Source organism: Ammospiza nelsoni, chromosome 25 (assembly GCF_027579445.1).
Source record: "Ammospiza nelsoni isolate bAmmNel1 chromosome 25, bAmmNel1.pri, whole genome shotgun sequence".
In the NCBI taxonomy this organism is placed as follows: Eukaryota; Metazoa; Chordata; class Aves; order Passeriformes; family Passerellidae; genus Ammospiza; species Ammospiza nelsoni.
Genome location: NC_080657.1, coordinates 1,883,880 through 1,900,598, shown reverse-complemented (window position 1 = coordinate 1,900,598; position 16,719 = coordinate 1,883,880). Strand labels below are relative to the sequence as shown.

At 54.6% G+C, this 16,719-nt stretch overlaps 1 protein-coding gene across 2 annotated transcripts; it reads right to left on the bottom strand.

Moving 5' to 3' along the window:
* Nucleotides 1-1,752: 1,752 nt before the first annotated feature.
* Nucleotides 1,753-15,424, bottom strand: TXLNA (taxilin alpha). Of its 2 annotated transcripts, XM_059488878.1 has the most exons (11): nucleotides 15,246-15,424; nucleotides 14,204-14,337; nucleotides 12,017-12,331; nucleotides 10,593-10,684; nucleotides 9,278-9,448; nucleotides 7,838-8,032; nucleotides 6,541-6,660; nucleotides 6,296-6,370; nucleotides 5,878-5,970; nucleotides 5,605-5,700; nucleotides 1,753-3,846 (listed from the first exon to the last, which is right to left on the bottom strand). In XM_059488878.1, the coding sequence occupies exons 2-11, from the start codon at nucleotides 14,310-14,312 to the stop codon at nucleotides 3,562-3,564; spliced, it is 1,551 nt and encodes a 516-aa protein (XP_059344861.1). In that variant the 5' UTR covers nucleotides 14,313-14,337; nucleotides 15,246-15,424; the 3' UTR covers nucleotides 1,753-3,561. The 2 variants fall into 2 exon arrangements, with proteins under 2 accessions (XP_059344861.1, XP_059344862.1); XM_059488879.1 differs by lacking the exon at nucleotides 9,278-9,448.
* Nucleotides 15,425-16,719: the final 1,295 nt, after the last annotated feature.

The window sequence follows — 16,719 nt, the reverse complement described above, 5'->3', positions numbered from 1 at the left end:
TCCCCGCAGGAGCTCGGCCGGGGCCTGAACCGCAGCCGCAGCTCCGGCCGGGCCCCGGCGAGATGGAAAGGAGGATTTCGGCCCCGAAACACCCCGGGGAGAGCGGAGCACAGGGACCGCATGGGGACCGTCACCCCTTTGTCCCGCCGGCCCCCCCGAGCCCCGCGCGGTGCCAGGACCGGGCAGCTCCGGTTCGGAGCCTCTTTGTCCCCTTTGTCCCCTTTGGCCGCCGTCCGGAGCGCCACGGCCGAGACTGACCTGAGCCAGGCCCGCTCCGGCCTCCGGGACCCGATGGACACCCCGAGGGACACCCCGAGGGACACCCCGAGCCCACCGGACACCCCGGGCCCACCGGACGCCCCCCGCCCGATGGACACCGATTGCACAGCCGGGATTTGCATTTAAAGGGAAAGGGAACTTCCTCCGGGAGTTCCCTTTCCCTCCGCAGGATCCGCGGACGTGACCCGGGATCGGCCCCGGGATCGGCCCCGGGATCGGCCCCGGGATCGGCCCCGGGATCAGCCCCGGGATCAGCATCCCGCAGATCGGGAACGGGGCGGGATCCGCTCCCCACCCCCCGATTCGTTCCCGCCGCCCCCTCCCGCCCCTCCGGTGTCCCCGCGGGTTTTACCCCGAGTCCCCTCCGGTGTCCCCGCCGCACCGCGGGATCCGTCACTGCCGGAGCAGCCGGGAAGGGCCTCCAGCCCTGGCGCAGAGCCGGGATTAACAAATCCCGTCCGTCCCCCCCTCCCAGCCCGAGCGCGGCTGCTGCTGTAAACCCCGGCAGGATTTTTAACCCATCCTGGACATTCTGGAGCCGCTGGGGGCACAAGGGACCAGCCCGGTTGGTGCCCCCAGAGCCGGGACCCTCAGGGCTGGTGGCTCTTGGTGGCTGCAGCGTCCCGGAGAGGGACACGTCAGGTGACACTGGGGACACCTGAGCAGGGACATCCCATCCACACGGCAGGAGAAGTGTGCAATCCCTCCCTGCCTGTCCCCAGCTCATTGCCGGGGAAAGGAGGAGCAGAGCTCTGGGACACGGCAGGGGGAGTTTGTGGGGTTTGGGACAAGGGCTGTGTGTAGGAACAGAGCTTGTGGGGATTGGGGTACACGGTTTGTGGGGATTGGGAGTGGGGCTGTGTGTAGGAACACAGTTTGTGGGGTTTGGGAGCTGTGTGTAGGTAGTTTGGGGTCATTGGGAGTGGAGATGTGAGTAGGAACAGTTTATGGGGATTGGGAGTGGGGTACGCAGTTTGTGAGGATAGCAGTGGGGCTACGTGTAGGAACACAGCTTGTAAGGATTGGGGGCTGTGTGTAGGAACAGTTTGTGGGGTTTGGGGACTGTGTGTAGGTTGTTTGTGGGGATTGGGGGCTGTGTGTAGGAACAGTTTGTGGGCTTTGGGGACTGTGTGTAGGTTCAGTTTGTGGGGATAGCAGTGGAGCTGCCCCCCAAGGAGCCCCACTGTGAGCAGCAGGTGAGCCACAGAGTGCCCAGCTGTGCTGACCAAAGGGCACAGAGGGCACACAGGTGCCCTGCATGAATGTGAGGGGTACAAAACTGTGGGTAAAGAACAAGGACAGATGCTTGCACCCTTCTGAAGAGGTTTGGCGTTACTCTGTGAGGGTTACAGCTTTTGCAAATTGCATGGTGACACTCTGACAGGGCATAGGGAATTTGTGTCCCACAGAGCCACCCCACACCCAAAATCTCCACCCCCTGGTAAAGAACAGAGAGACACCGGAGGCAGCAGCGAGGTTGGGAGTGTTTCTATTGGATACAGGATACACACAGGAGGTTTCTGTACCTTAACAGGGAAAAGACAGAAAAAAAGGGGGTTTGGTGAATTTCTAAGGGGTTTTGCTTTTTCTGCAGTCCAGATGTCAGCAGCAGCCCTGCTCAGCCTGGCTGGGTTACATTCATGGATCATCCCAGAGGAACCAGCAGGGCTGGAAGACAAAGCCACCACAGCTCCAGGGACTGTCCCAGGGCGTGTCCAGCAGGGCTCTGTCCATGCTGCCCTCCTCAGATCTGGAGAAAAAGGAGATGTGGAGGGAAGTCCTTCATGGAGGGAGGTGTGAGAGCAGCTGTGGTGCCAGAAGAGAATCCCAAAAGAATCCACTGGGTGCATCCAGGGTGGGGATCAGCTCCAGCACCACAAAGGCAATGCTGGGAGTGAAGTCTGTCACAAACTGAAGCTGCAGCGAGGTTCCAAGCGAGCCTGATCTTCCAAAGATCAGCGACGAGACAAAGTCCTGACAAACCAAGGAAAATCCCAAAACCCGGTGCCAGCAGGTGCCACAGCTGTCCCTAAACTCCCTCCCAGCACATGCAGGCCCCAGGGGTGAGGCAGCACTGGGGAGATGCTCTTCAAGCAGGGAGGAAAAGGGGAAATGGGGCTGGGACAGCAGAAGCAGCCCCAGGAGCTGATCCTGGATGGAGCAGCAGCTTGAGGAGCTCACAGAGCTCTGAGGTTTGATCCTCCTGCAGCAGCTCCAGGGGCTCACACAGCTCATGGAGCTCACACAGCTCCAGGAGCTCACACAGCTCTGAGGTTTGATCCTCCTGCAGCAGCTCCAGGGGCTCACACAGCTCATGGAGCTCACACAGCTCCAGGGGCTCACACAGCTCCAAGGTTTGATCCTCCTGCAGCAGCTCCAGGGGCTCACACAGCTCCGAGGTTTGATCCTCCTGCAGCAGCTCCAGGAGCTCACACAGCTCTGAGGTTGGATCCTCCTGCAGCAGCTCCAGGGGCTCACATACCTCCGAGGTTGGATCCTCCTGCAGTCCCAGCTCTGTGGATGCCTCCAGGGCTGGGGGGCACCTCCCCAGTCCCTGTGCACAACGATGCCAACACTTGGGAATGAGACCTTTGGGATAACTGTTTAATACACTTTGTGCACGTGTGCGTTCAGCAAAGAGGCAACTGTGAATTATAAGGCGATTTTGAGATTGGCAGGGCCTGGCAAGAGCAAAAAATTCCCAAGGGAGGGACCAGGCACCTCCTTTTGCTGCTTCTCCTGGTCCCCAGTGCAGGCACAGAGCCCATGGAGAGCAGGGAATGGCCTCTGGTGCCCTCAGCTCACACACGAGCAGGGCCAGACCAGGAGCTCCTCCTGCCTGGCAGGGGGAAGAGGGAGATTCCAGTGCTGGGAATGTTCTAGAATTCTCCCAGCTCTGCTGTCACTCCAGAGTGGAGTCCTTGTGGTGGTGGAGGCGTGTCCCTTGTTCCTGTGCCTGTCCCCAGGTCCTTTAGTGAGAGGGACAATCAGCTGAGGCTCCAGATTTTCAATATTCACACAGGCAGGGAGCTGGGCCCTTCTGCTTCTTTCCATAGATATAAAGTGTTGCCCTGCACATTTTTATATATCTTATATATATATATATATATATATATATGTATATATATATATAAAATCTTAAAAAAAATCCCTCCAAAAACCTAAACTAGGAAATCTCCCATGCCCAGGAGGGCTGTGTCCTGTCCTTTCCCAGCTGGCCCAGGACAGGGAGAGTGGAATCTAAAGCAGCTCCCAGGTCCCCCTCCCTCACCCAGCTGGGGCTCAGTCAGTGCCCTGCTCAGTCCCGCTCTGCCCCGTGCTCAGTTCTGCCAGGCTTCCTGTGGGATCCGGGCTCTGTGGGGCCTTTCCTGGGCTCGGGGGATCTGCAGCAGCCTCAGAGCTGTCCCGTGGTGGCTCCTTCAGGGGCTCCAGCAGCTCTGTGTGGGCACACAGGTCCTGCACCTTCTTGTTGAGGTCGTTGCGCTCCGTCTGCAGCGCGCGGCACAGCTTCTCCAGGCGCTGGATCTTCACCTGCAGCCCCTCCAGCTCCTTGTCCCGCAGGGTTTTCTGCAGGGGAGAGGCACAGAGGGAGAGAGATGGAACCCCAGAGGGATAGGAGGGGATAGGGATGGGTTTGAAATGCAGGGAGGATGGAGTTAGGTGGGATATTGGGGTGAAATTCCTCCCAGTGGGGTGGCACAGGGTACTCCAGCTCCTTGTCCCGCAGGGTTTTCTGCAGGGGAGAGGCACAGAGGGAGAGAGATGGAACCCCAGAGAGATAGGAGGGGATAGGGATGGGTTTGAAATGCAGGGAGAGCAGGGTTAGGTGGGATATTGGGATGGAATTCCTCCCTGTGAGGGTGGCACAGGGTGCTCCAGCTGTTTGTCCCACAGGGAGAGGCACAGAGGGAGAGCTGGAACCCCAGAGGGATAGGAGGGGATAGGGATGGGTTTGAAATGCAGGGAGGATAGAGTTAGGTGGGATATTGGGGTGAAATTCCTCCCAGTGGGGTGGCACAGGGTGCTCCAGCTCCTTGTCCCGCAGGGTTTTCTGCAGGAGAGAGGCAGAGAGAGAGGTGGAACCCCAGGGGGATAGGAGAGAACAGGGACGGGTTTGAAATGCAGGGAGGGTGGGGTTAGGTGAGATATTGGGATGGAATTCCTCCCTGTGAGGGTGGCACAGGGTGCTCCAGCTGTTTGTCCCACAGGGAGAGACGCACAGAGGGAGAGCTGGAACCCCAAAGGGATAGGAGAGAACAGGGACAGGTTTGAAATGCAGGGAGGATGGAGTTAGGTGAGATATTGGGGTGAAATTCCTGCCTGTGGGGTGGCACAGGGTGCTCCAGCTCCTTGTCCTGCAGGGTTTTCTGCAGGGAGAGCTGGAACCCCAGAGGGACAGGAGAGAACAGGAACAGGTTTGAAGTGCAGGGAGGGCAGGGTTAGGTGGGATATTGGCATGGAATTCCTGCCTGTGGGGTGGGACAGCGTGCTCCAGCTCCTTGTTTGTCCCGCAGGGTTTTCTGCAGGAGAGAGGCACAGAGGGAGAGATGGAACCCCAAAGGGATAGGAGAGAACAGGGATGCAGGGAGATCAGGGTTAGGTGGGATATTGGGATGGAATTCCTTCCTGTGAGGGTGTAAGGCCCTTGCACAGGGTGCTCCCACTCCTTGTCCTGCAGGGAGAGAGGCACAGAGGGAGATGTGGAACCCCAAAGGGACAGGAGGGAACAGGAACAGGTTTGAAGTGCAGGGAGAGCAGGGTTAGGTGGGATATTGGGATGGAATTCCTGCCTGTGAAGGTGTAAGGCCCTTGCACAGGGTGTCCAGAGAAGCTGTGGATCCCTGGAAGTGTCCAAGGCCAGGCTTGGAGAAACCTGGGATAATTGAAGGTGTCTCTGCCCATGGCAGAGGATAGGAGAGAACAGGGACAGGTTTGAAGTGCAGGGAGGGCAGGGTTAGGTGGGATACTGGGATGGAATTCCTCCCTGTGAGGGTGTAAGGCCCTTGCACAGGGTGCCCAGAGAAGCTGGGGCTGCTCCATCCCTGGAAGTGTCCAAGGCCAGGCTTATCCCAGGACACTTATCCCAGGAGAAACCTGGGATAATTTAAGGTATCCTTGCCCATGGCAGGGGCTGGAATAGGATGAACTTTAAGGTCCCTTTCAACCCAAACCATTCCATGACTGATTCTGGGGAAACCAAGCAAACCCTCAACGCCCACAGCACCCAGGAGCTTCCTCCTCCTCCCTCTGCACTCACAGAGCACCCAGGCAGGGCCTGTCCTGTCCCCAGCCACCTTCCCCAACTGCCCCCCAGCCTCCCCTCACCTCCTCTGCCATCTCCAGCAGGGCCTTGTTGCTGCTCTCCCAGCGGGAGCGGTACATGGTGGTCTCCTTCTCCAGCTTCTTGATTTTCTTGGTCATCTACAGAATCACAAATCGAGTCACAAAATGTCCTGATCCCCACAGGAATCAAAATAAACCAACCCCAGGGAGAGCAGTGCAGTGACATCCCACAGGTCCTCATGTGGCACCCCACATTTTGGGTGTAGACTTAAAATGAACTGAAATTTGGAGCTGGGGGAAAAAAGCATCACCCACCTTCTCCATCTCCTGTTTGAACGTTGTGAACACTTCACTGCTTTTGGAAAGGGTGTTCTGGAACTCCTCAAACTTCTCAGTGTACAGAGCCAGCTGTGGAGAGACAGGGAGCTGATGGCAGCAGGGCTGGAGAGGGGAGAGCCCTGCCCTGGCACAAGGACAAACAGCAGGAGCTGCTCTGCCAAAGGCAAATTCTGTCCCAGGGAAACATCCTGAGAGCAGAGAGCTCCACAAACTCCTCCTGGCTGATCCCATGACTGCTCCCAGCACTGGGAAACAGCCCCTGAACAAAGGCTCAGCTCATAAAACCAAACCCAGCAAGGATGCTGCTCCTGTTTTCCAGATTAAAGAACTTTGGGTTGTTCAGGGAGGGAGGGAGGGAAATCCCCAAACAAAATAAGCTGAGCAGGGAACTCACCTGCTGCTTGAGGTGGGTCTCCTGCTGCTTCATCAGCTCACACATCCTCTGGGATTCCACAGCTTCCTTCAGCAGCTGGGGAAGGAGGGCAAAGAATTATCTGGGGATGCTCTCCTGCTCAGGAGAGGCACAAGGAGCTCAGCAGAGCTCCAGCCTGGCTCCTGGACATGCCAACATCTGGGATAACACCCAGGGACCCAGACTGAGACCCCAAAAGTGCCTCAATCAGCTGCTCCAACACTTACAAAATCCTTCTCCCGCTGGTGCCTCTCCTCTGCCTCCTTCAGCATCTCCTGGGCCTGCTGCAGTTTGGCATCCACCAGCTGCTGCTGCAGCTCCTTGTGCTTGAACACCTTGTCAATGTGCTGCAGGGGGACAGCAGAGCTCAGGGCACACCCAGAGCAGCAGGAAAAGCTCCCAGTGCTGACCAGGAAATTCCTCTGCCTGCCCTAAAGGGCTCCAGCCCCTGCCCCAGAGTCAAAACCACCTGTGCATTCTATTTTAGCTCTTAGAAAAGCACAATTCCCACCTTTATATGAAGAATTACAAGTCAAGAGAGTTTAAGTAGAATAATAGTTAATCACAGAGTGAAAAATAGATTTTTGAAGTTTTTAGAATGAGAGTTCAAGAAGCAAAATAGACTGGACACACTTAGGTTCTTCTTTCTCCTTCTTCTTCTTGGCCTCCATCTTCTGCTGTGATGGTGGCACTTTTAGATTGGTTTAGAGTAGAAGCTCACTGTCTAATATAGCTGATAGGTATTGGGAAGTAATTTTAAATATTGTACATGTAGTTTTTAGTATAAAAAGATAACACCAGTGTGCCTCAACCTGACCTGCAAACAGACTAGGGCAAGTCAGAAAAAGAATGTTATAAACAAGAAATAACAAGTAACCTTGAAAACAAAAGTGTCAGGATGCAGGAAATTCCTCTGCCTGCCCCAAAGGGCTCCAACCCCTGCCCAGGGGGCTCAGAGACCTTGGCACAGAGCCCCAGACCCCTGTGCCTTTGATTTAGCCCTTGGAAAAAACAATTCCCACCTTTATACGAAGAACTACAAGTCAAGAGAGTTCAAGTAGAATGACAGTGAATTTATCACAGGGTGAAAAATAGATGTTTTGGTGTTTTTAGAATGGGGGTTCAGGGGGCAAGATGGAGGAATCTGGGCAGCCTTTCTCCTTCTTCTCGGCCTCCATCTTCTGCTGTGATGGTGGCACTTTTGGATTGGTTTAGAGTAGAAATTCACTGTCTAACATAGGTAATAGGTATTGGGAAGTAATTGTAAATATTGTAGTGTATTTAAACTACATGTTTAAGTAACATGTAGTTTTTAGTATAAAGACAAGCAGCGAGGGAAACAGTGTGCCTCAACCCTGCCAGACAGACCTAGGGCGAGCCAGAAAAATAATGTTAAAAATAAGAAACAATAAGCAATAAACACAAAAGAACCCTGACTCTGCTGACTGCCCAAGCTAAGAAAAAGAAGTTTTCTGTATCCCAGAGCCCCTGTGGCCAGCAGAGGTGTGGGAGAAGCTGACCCACCTCCTCCCTGAGCTCGTACTGCTCGATGAGCTTCTTGAGCCTCTCGGCCAGCTCCATGTTCTCCTGGCGCAGCTTCGAGTTGCGCTCGTTGTGCTGCTCCATCTGCAGCTGGATGTCGTTCAGGGTCACCTGGAAGTGAGAGGTCACCTCCTTCCTCTTCTCCTCCTCCTCCCTGGCACGCTGCACGCCCTCCTCCTGCAGCAGGGATGGGACAGGTAAGGGAGGAGCTTCCCAAAATTGTGTTTCCAACTTATTCAGATTGCCATTATTCCTTATATCCATCCCAAAATGATGTCCTTATGTCCACCACCAAACCTTCCTAAAATTGTGTTCCCAACCCATTCAGCCTCCCTTTACTCCTTATTTCCATCAGGGAAACTTCCCAAAATTGCTCATTATACCCATAAGAAAAACCTCCCAAAATTATGTCCTTATAGCCATCAGAAAATCTTCCCAAAATGATGTTCACAACTCATTCAGCCTCCTGTTATTCCTGATACCCATAAGAAAAACTTCCCAAAATTATGTTCCAAATTTATCCATCCTCCCATTATTCCTTCTATCCCTCAGAAAAACTTCCCAAAATGATGTTTCCAACTTATTCAGACTTGCATTATTCCTTACATCCATGAGGAAAACTTCCCTAAATGATTCTAACCCATTCAGCCTCTCATTATTCCTTATATCCCTCAGGAAAACTTCCCCAAATGATGTTCCAAATGAATTCAGCCTCCCATTTTTCCTTATTTCCATAACAAAAACTTCCCAAAATTATGTTCTTACATCCATGAGGAAAACTTCCCTAAATGTTCCCAATGCATTCAGCCTCCATTATTCCTTGTATCTCTCAGGAAAACTTCCCAAAATTATGTCCTTATATCCATCAGGAAAACTTCCCAAAATGATGTTCTTACATCCATTAGGAAATTTTCCCAAAATTATGTTCCCAACCCATTCAGCCTCCTATGATTCCTTATATCCATCAGGAAAACTTCCCTAAATGATGTTTCCAACCCATTCAGCCTCCCATTATTCCTTATTTCCAAAAGAAAAACTTCCCGAAGTTATGTTCCCAACCTATCCAGACTCCCATTATTCCTTATATCTATAAGAAAAATTCCCCAAAATTATGTCCTTATATCCCTCAGGAAATCTTCCCAAAATGATATTCCCAACACCTTCAGCCTCCCATAATTCCTTATATCCATCAGGAAAACTTCCTAAAATGATGTTCCCAATGAATTCAGCCCCCCATGACTCCTTCCATCCCTCAGGAAAGGATTCTGGGTTCTCCCCCTTCCCTCCCTTCAGGGCACAAACCCTGAAACAACTCAGACACTGCAGGCCCAACCCCAGACCCCAACCCCTGTCCCAGAGGGGTGAGGGTGCCCAGGTGGCTCCTGGGGAGGGTTCCAGGGGTGGGGAAGGATCATGGAGCACCTTGAGGGTGCGGTTGTGCCGCTGCAGCTCCCGGCACAGGCTCTCCAGTTTGCTGCGCGCCAGGATGGCCTTGCTGTGCTCGCTCTGCAGGTGATCCTTCTCCTGCACCAGCTGGCTCTGCTTCTTCTGCAGCATCCTCATCTGCTTCTGCGAGGTCCTGTGCTCCTCCAGCTGCCACAGGGGAGCACAGGCTGAGGGGCAGCAGGGCAGAGGCGTCCCCGCCTCAGGGGGACACCATCAGCCCTCCTGAGGGGACACCTGAGGGGACACCACCTTCCCTCCTGAGGGGACACCATCTGCCCTGTGAGGGGATACCATCCACCCTCCTGAGGAGACACCTGAGGGGACACAATTCCCCCCCTGAGGGGACACCATCTTCCTTCCTGAGGGGACGCCATTTTCCCTCCCAAGGAGACACCATTAACCCTCATGAGGGGACACCTGAGGGGACACCATCAGCCCTCCCGAGGGGACACCATCTGCCCCCATGAGGGGACACCACCTTCCCTGCTGAGGGGACAGCATCTTCCCCGCCAAGGGACACCATCTGCCCTGTGAGGGGACACCATCCACCGCCCTGAGGGGACACCTGAGGGGACACCATTTTCCCCCCTGAGGGGACACCATCTTCCTTCCTGAGGGGACACCATCTGCCCCTGAGGGGACACCATTTACCCTCATGAGGGGACACCATCAGCCCTCCCAAGGGGACACCATCTACCCTCATGAGGGGACATCTGAGGGGACACCATTTACCCTCATGAGGGGACACCATCTACCCCCATGAGGGGACATCTGAGGGGACACCACCTTCCCTGCTGAGGGGACACCATCTTCCTTCCTGAAGGGACCCCATTTACCCTCCTGAGGGGACACCATTTCCCCCCCTGAGGAGACACCATCTGGCTGTGCCCCAAGGCCAGCAGCTTTGTGACACCTCAGGGCAGAGCAGCAGTGACACAGAGCCCAAGGGATTTTCTCCTTCCTCAATTCCCACCCTGCTGGAATTGGAAGGAGCTCCACGTTCCCCCAGCACAGGGAAATGCCACAGATGGGGCACTTTGGACATGCACAGGCAGCCCCAAACCTCCATCCATGCTTGGAATTCCACCTTGCCTCTGGTTAAACTGAGCTCTTACACCCAGATTTGCCAAAATTCCTTCCACAAACACCACCAGACTTCAGCCAGCACCACCCAGGCTCTCCTGGGCAGGGATCCAGCCCTGCAGGGATCCCAGGACACCACAAAGCCCCAGTGTGACCCTGGAATGTCCCTCCCCAAGGGCCCTCTGCCTCCCCCAGCCCCAGCACTCACCAGCTCAGCGTATTTCTTGCACAGAGCTGCCAGTTTCTCCTCTGACGTGCTCAGGGTGTTCAGGGTCTGCATGAGCAAAGTGATTTCCTTGCCTGGAAAGGGGACATGGAATGGGAATGGTGCAATAAATGGGATAAAAATGGGTTTACACACAGATCTGGAATGGAAAGGTGGAAAAAGGAGGGGCTGAGCAGGTTCCCAGGATCTCCCCAGGATCTCCCATGGAGCAGGTGGATTTTGTTGAAAATTTTGGAGGGGAAAACCATCCCTGGGCTGTGCCCAGCAGAAGAGAAACCCACAGAATTCAGAGGCTGCACTGGGTCCAGAACAAAACAGGAGGATCTTCCCAAACCCATCCAAGGCTCTGACTTCCCCCAGTGGATAAAATCCACTTATCCCAAATTTTATCCATTTTAAATGGATAAAATCCATTTATCCATGCACTGGTATCATTGGGCACAGCTGGAGCAGGGAATTCCTCACCTAAACCCCTGGGGAGCTGGGAATCCTTTACCTAAACCCCTGGGGAGTTGGAAATCTCTCACCTAAACCCTTGGGGAGCTGGGAACTCTTCCCCTAAATCCCTGGGGAGCAGGAAATCCCTCACCTAAACCCTTGGGGGGGCAGAGAATCCTTCATCTAAACCCATGAGGAGCTGGGAATCCTTCAGCTAAACCCTTAGGAAGCAGGGAATCCTTCCCCATAACCCCTGGGGAGATGGGAATCCTTCAGTTAAAGCCTTGTGGAGCAGGAAATCCCTTATCTAAAGCCCTGGGGAGCAGAGAATCCATCCCCATAACCCTTGGGGAGATGGGAATCCTTTGCCTAAACTTCTGGGGAGCTGGGAATTCTTCCCCATAACCCTTGGGGAGCTGGGAATCCTTTATCTAAACCCTTAGGGAGCAGGAAATTCCTTATCTAAACCCTTGGGGAGCTGGGAATCCTTCCCCATAACACTTGGGGAGCTGGGAATCCTTTACCTAAACCCTTGGGGAGCAGGAAATCCTTTACCTAAACTCCTGGGGAGCTGGGAATCCTTTACCTAAACCCCTGGGGAGTTGGAAATCTCTCACCTAAACCCTTGGGGAGCTGGGAATCCTTCCCCATAACACTTGGGGAGCTGGGAATCCTTTGCCTAAACTCCTGGGGAGATGGGAATCCTTCCCCATAATGCTCGGGGACCTGGGAATCCCTCCCCTAAACCCTTAGGGATCTGGGAATCCCTTATTTAAACCCTTGGGGAGCAGAGACTCCTTCATCTAAACCTTTGAGGAGCAGGGAATCCTTCCCCTAAATTTCCTTTTCCCCTGAGGAACAGGAAGTCTTTCACCTAAACCCCTGTGGAGTTGAAAATCTCCCCCCGAAACCCTTGGGGGAGCAGGAAATCTCTCATCTAAACCCCTCAGGAGTTGAAAATCTCTCACCTAAACCCTTGGCCTTCTTCTTCTCCTGAGCTTTCTTCTGGTCCCTGTCCCCAGCCTCCTCCCCAGGCCGGAACTCCTCGCTGCCCTTGGAGTTCTCCTTGTCCCCGTTGATCTCGGGGCCCCCCGGCTCCTGCTCCCCGTTCCTGGGGGAGTCACTGCGGCCCTTGTCGGGCTCCTCGGGGGGCTCCCCGTGCCCCCCATCCTCCCCTGGGTTCTCCTGGCTGGCATCCACACAGTAGGTGCTCAGGATGTCCTCCAGCTGCCGGCTCAGCTCCTCCGAGACGTCGCGAGAGGATTTGGGATCTTCCTGGGGAGCTGGGAGGGGAAAAAAAAACCAACAACAAAAAAAAAATTATTAATTGATTTATTCTCCTCTTGGAGGTTTATATCACACCCAAAATAGTTCAGCTACCTTTGGAGGTATAAAATCAGCAGGGGTGGTTTCTGTGGGAGTGTTAGAAACCAAGTCTCTGACATCTGTCAAAAGGCAGAATTCCCTCCTCTCTCCTCTTTTTTCTTTTTTTTTGGGGGGGCTTTTTAGTGTGAGAATGGATTTGAAACCTGGCAAAGAGCAGCTAGAACATCCTGGCAGCAGGCAGAAGGGAACTCCTCCAGGGATACAGAAATAGGGGAAAAACCAGATTTAATAAAAGGTAAAATAAAAAAAAATCTTTACAGAGAAAAACCCAGCCAGGTGCAAGAGGTTCTTGCTCCAGGCAGAACACCTCACAAAAACAATTACTTTATTTATTCTCTTCTTTTTCTAGTAAATTGCTCAGACAATTTTTGCCTCCTGTCCAACTGTCCATCCTTAAATTTGAGGTGAAATCCCCTAGGTCCTATGAGATTTCTTTTTATGTAATTAAAGACAGAAATTTCTGAGCTTATTTCCTTTTTAAGGGGACAAAAAGACAGTTTTGTCACTCCATCAAGGGGACACATTCCTATAAATTGAGGTTTTCCCCCCTCCTCTCACCCTGCAGGGAATGGGAGCTTTTTCCTGGCTGGATAAATTGCTTTGTTCCATTCCCACCAGCCTCTCCTTTGATCAGCAGAGCATGACCAAGCCCCTGACATCTGTCAAGAGGGAGAATTCCCCCCTCTCTCCTATTTTTTATTTGAAGGAAAGCAGGTTGTGTGTGAGCTTTTCCCCCCCATAGGAACTGGAAGATCCAGGGCTGGGATTTTTAGCATGAGAATGGATTTGAAACCTGGGTAGGAGCAGCTGGGATCAAACAGGGATGGAGCAGGCAGAATCCTGGATCCTGGCAGCAGGCAGAGGGGAGCTCCTCCAGGATGCACACACACAGAAATAGGGAAAAAACAAGGTTTTTCTGCCCTGGAAAACCAGGATTTTCTGCCTGGAAAAACGGGATTTTCTAGCCTAGAAAACCAGGATTTTCTGTCCTGGAAATCCAGGATTTTCTGGCCTGGAAGCCCAGGATTTTCTGCCTTGGAAAACCAGGATTGTCTGGCCTAGAAAACCATGATTTTTTTGCACTGGAAACCCAGGATTCTCTGCTCAAGAAAACCTGGATTTTCTGCCCTGGAAACCCAGGATTTTCTGGCCTAGAAAACCAAGATTTTCTGCCTGGAAACCCAGAATTTCCTGGACAGGGAAACCAGGACTTTCTGCCCAGGAAAACCTGGATTTTCTGATCTGGAAAACCAGGACTTTCTGGCCTGGAAATCCAGGATTTTCTGGCCAGGAAACCCAGGATTTTCTGGCCAGAAAAACCTGGATTTGTTTTGCCCTGGAAAATCAGGATTCTCTAGCCTAGAAAACCAGGATTTTCTGCTCAGGAAAACCAGGATTTTCTGGCCTGGAAGCCCAGGATTTTTTTGTCAGGGAAACCAGGATTCTCTGCCCAGGAAAACCAGTATTTCCTACCCTTCAAAAATCATAATTTTCTGCCTGGAAAACCAGGATTTTCTGCTCAGGAAACCCAGGATTTTTTGCCAGGAAAACCAGGATTTTCTGGCCTTGAAAAACCACAACTTTATGCCCAGGAAATCCAGGATTTTCTGGCCTGGAAGCCCAGGATTTCCTGCCCTTGAAAAACCACATTTTCTTTCCCCAGGATTTTCTGTCCTGGAAAACCTAGATTTCCTGGTCTGGAAACCCAGGATTTTCTGGGCTGGAAAACCAGGATTTTCTGGGCTGGAACCCCAGGATTTTCTCCCCACCTTCTGGGGGAGCTGCAGCCTCTGGTGAGTCTCCCTCTTCCAGCCCCATCCCGCTGCTCGTTCTGGAAGGACGTGGAGCTGCCTTGGCCTCCACTCCCTGGTTCTTCATCACAGCCTTTGCACCCTCTCAGGCTCTGCAGAGACACAAGGGAGAGGTTTTGAGGACATCTGCAGGATTTTAGGAGTCAGGAGCAGCTCAGTGCTGAGGAAAGCATCTCTTGATTCTCAGCTGTGTCAGGATAATTCCTGGTGGAATCTCCCAACCCACAGATAACAGAATTGTCCCACTGGGAATATCCCCCTCAACCCTTTCTGTCCTTCCCAAATCTGGGATTTCAAACCTGACCCAGAAATCAGAGCTGGCACAACACAGAGCTCAATTCCTGCTGAATTCCCTGCCTGAAATCCCAGCTCATCCTCATCCCCGGAGGGGTTTGGATGTTCTCAGCCTTCCCTTTATCCCCCTAATGAGGAGCTGGGGGTGCTGATGCTGCCGGTCCCGAGGGAGAGAAGAGTCCCCGGTTATACCGGGAGTTACCGGGGCTCCGGGAAGGCAAACCCGCGGGCACAGCGGCGCCAGAGCCCGACCCGGGGCAGCACCCACGTGTGGGTGTCCGGGGCAGCGCCCTTCGCCTTCACCGGCACCTGCCCCGCGCCCCGGGCGCTGCTTTTCCGCTGCTGCTGCTGCACCGGGGCCAGAACCGGCCACGGGGGCGAGAACCGGGGGCCGATAATAACAGGGATACAGGGGTGATAATAACCACGATATGGGGGCGATAACCGGGATACGGGGGCGATAATAACCGGGGTACGGGGGGATAACGGGGTTCGGCGGTGACCCAGCCCCGCAGCCCCGGGAGCCCCCGGCCCATGGCTCGCTCGGCACCGGCAGCCCCAGCCTAGCCCAGCCCCCGCTGCCCGCGTTCCAACGACCCCCAGTCCCGTTATAGCCCCGGGCGCGGCCCAGCTCCCGCCTCCGCCCCCCCGTTAAAGCGGCCCCGCGCTGCCCCCTCCCCGAACCGCCGTGACGTCACGCGCGCACCCCGTGACGTCAGCGCCGGCGGTCTGACGCAGGTATCGCCTCGCTCCTCAGCCAACGGGGGCCCGGCGCATCGGCGGGGCGCTGGGTGCCGGTGCCCGGCCGGTGCCGCTGTGGCGGCGGTTGTGGCGGTTCCGGCGGTACCGGCGCTGAGGGAGCGGCTCGGCCCGGGGCCTCCAACGGCCGCGCGTGCGCCCGCCCGAGCCGCCGCCCAATCAGCGCCCGCCGCGCGGGGGCTGCCGGGAAGCACCGGGGAGACGCGGCAAGCGCGGCGGGAGGCGCTGAGGGGACTACAGCTCCCGGCATGCTCAGCGCGGGGGTCCCCACAGCAACTACAGCTCCCGGCATGCTCAGCGCGGGGGTCCCCACAGCAACTACAGCTCCCGGCATGCTCAGCGCGGGGGTCCCCATAGCAACTACAGGTCCCGGCATGCTCCGCGACAGAGCGGGCATAGGAACTACGGCTCCCGGCATGCTCAGCGCGGGGACCCACTACAGGAGCTGCAGCTCTGTAGGACTGGAAGGAGAAGAGGATGAGGAAGGAAGAGGAGGAGGAAGGGAAGGAGGAAGGAAATTCTATCCTATAACTACCGCCATGCCCCGCGGTTGGGAAAGAAGAAGATGGGAAAGAAGGGAAACCGCGGCCTACAACTCCCGGCATGCCTCGCGCATGGCGGCCCTGAGGACAATTCCCGCCCCGCTCTGGAAGAAAAAGGAGCTGAGGAGGAAGAGGAAGAAGGGAAGGGGTTAGAGGAGGAGGGAAAAGCGTGGCCTACAACTCCCAGCATGCCCTGCGCACGCCCACCCCGGAAACTACAACTCCCAGCACGCCCCCCGTTAGCGGGCACCGGGAGCCCCCGCAAGGTCACCGATCAGCCCCGGTACAGCACAGCACAGCCGGACACCTGCACAGGTGCATTTATTCGTTCCACAACAAGGGACACCCCAGAAGCGGGGCTTTGACCGAAATCGTGGCAAAGTGGCCCAAAAAGCGCCGCGAGGGCTCGGGGAGCTCCGTGAGCACCGGGAGCAGCGGCGGGGGCAGCGCCGAGCCCCGGGGGTTTGCAGGTGTGCCTGCCTCACAGTGCTCATCTACAGCAATCACAGCAATTTCATACAGAATTCTCTCTGTGGCCCAATTAGACAAATATCTCCCTATCTAGAATATAAAAAATACAGAAATTTGTTGGTTTTGGAAGGGAAATGTGCATTTAGCTGAGTGTGAGCAGGAGGTAAACCTGAAAACCTGGTGCTGCTGGAGCTCCCATCAGCACTGGGATTTTCCTCCACCCCAAACCACCCCAAGGCAGGGAAACCCCAAAATTCAGCCCATGTTTCTCATGGCAAATAAAGTATTTCAAGTAAAGATGAAGGTGGGTTTCAGCATTTCAGTCAGTACAATGCAAACCAAACCTGTGCAACAGCAGCTGTGCTTCCTGCTCCAAAAAAATCCACCCCAGTTCCCATCTTTGGGCTC

What these genes read in the sequence shown, in the direction of transcription:
- TXLNA (XM_059488878.1), bottom strand. Translation starts at nt 14,312, where the DNA reads ATGAAGAACCAGGGAGTGGAGGCCAAGGCAGCTCCACGTCCTTCCAGA. An exon ending in ACCAGCGGGAGAAGGATTTT is followed by an intron (nt 6,371 to 6,540) that starts GTAAGTGTTGGA and finishes CTCCTTCCCCAG; the next exon opens with CTGCTGAAGGAAGCTGTGGA. An exon ending in TCAAACAGGAGATGGAGAAG is followed by an intron (nt 5,701 to 5,877) that starts GTGGGTGATGCT and finishes GTGATTCTGTAG; the next exon opens with ATGACCAAGAAAATCAAGAA.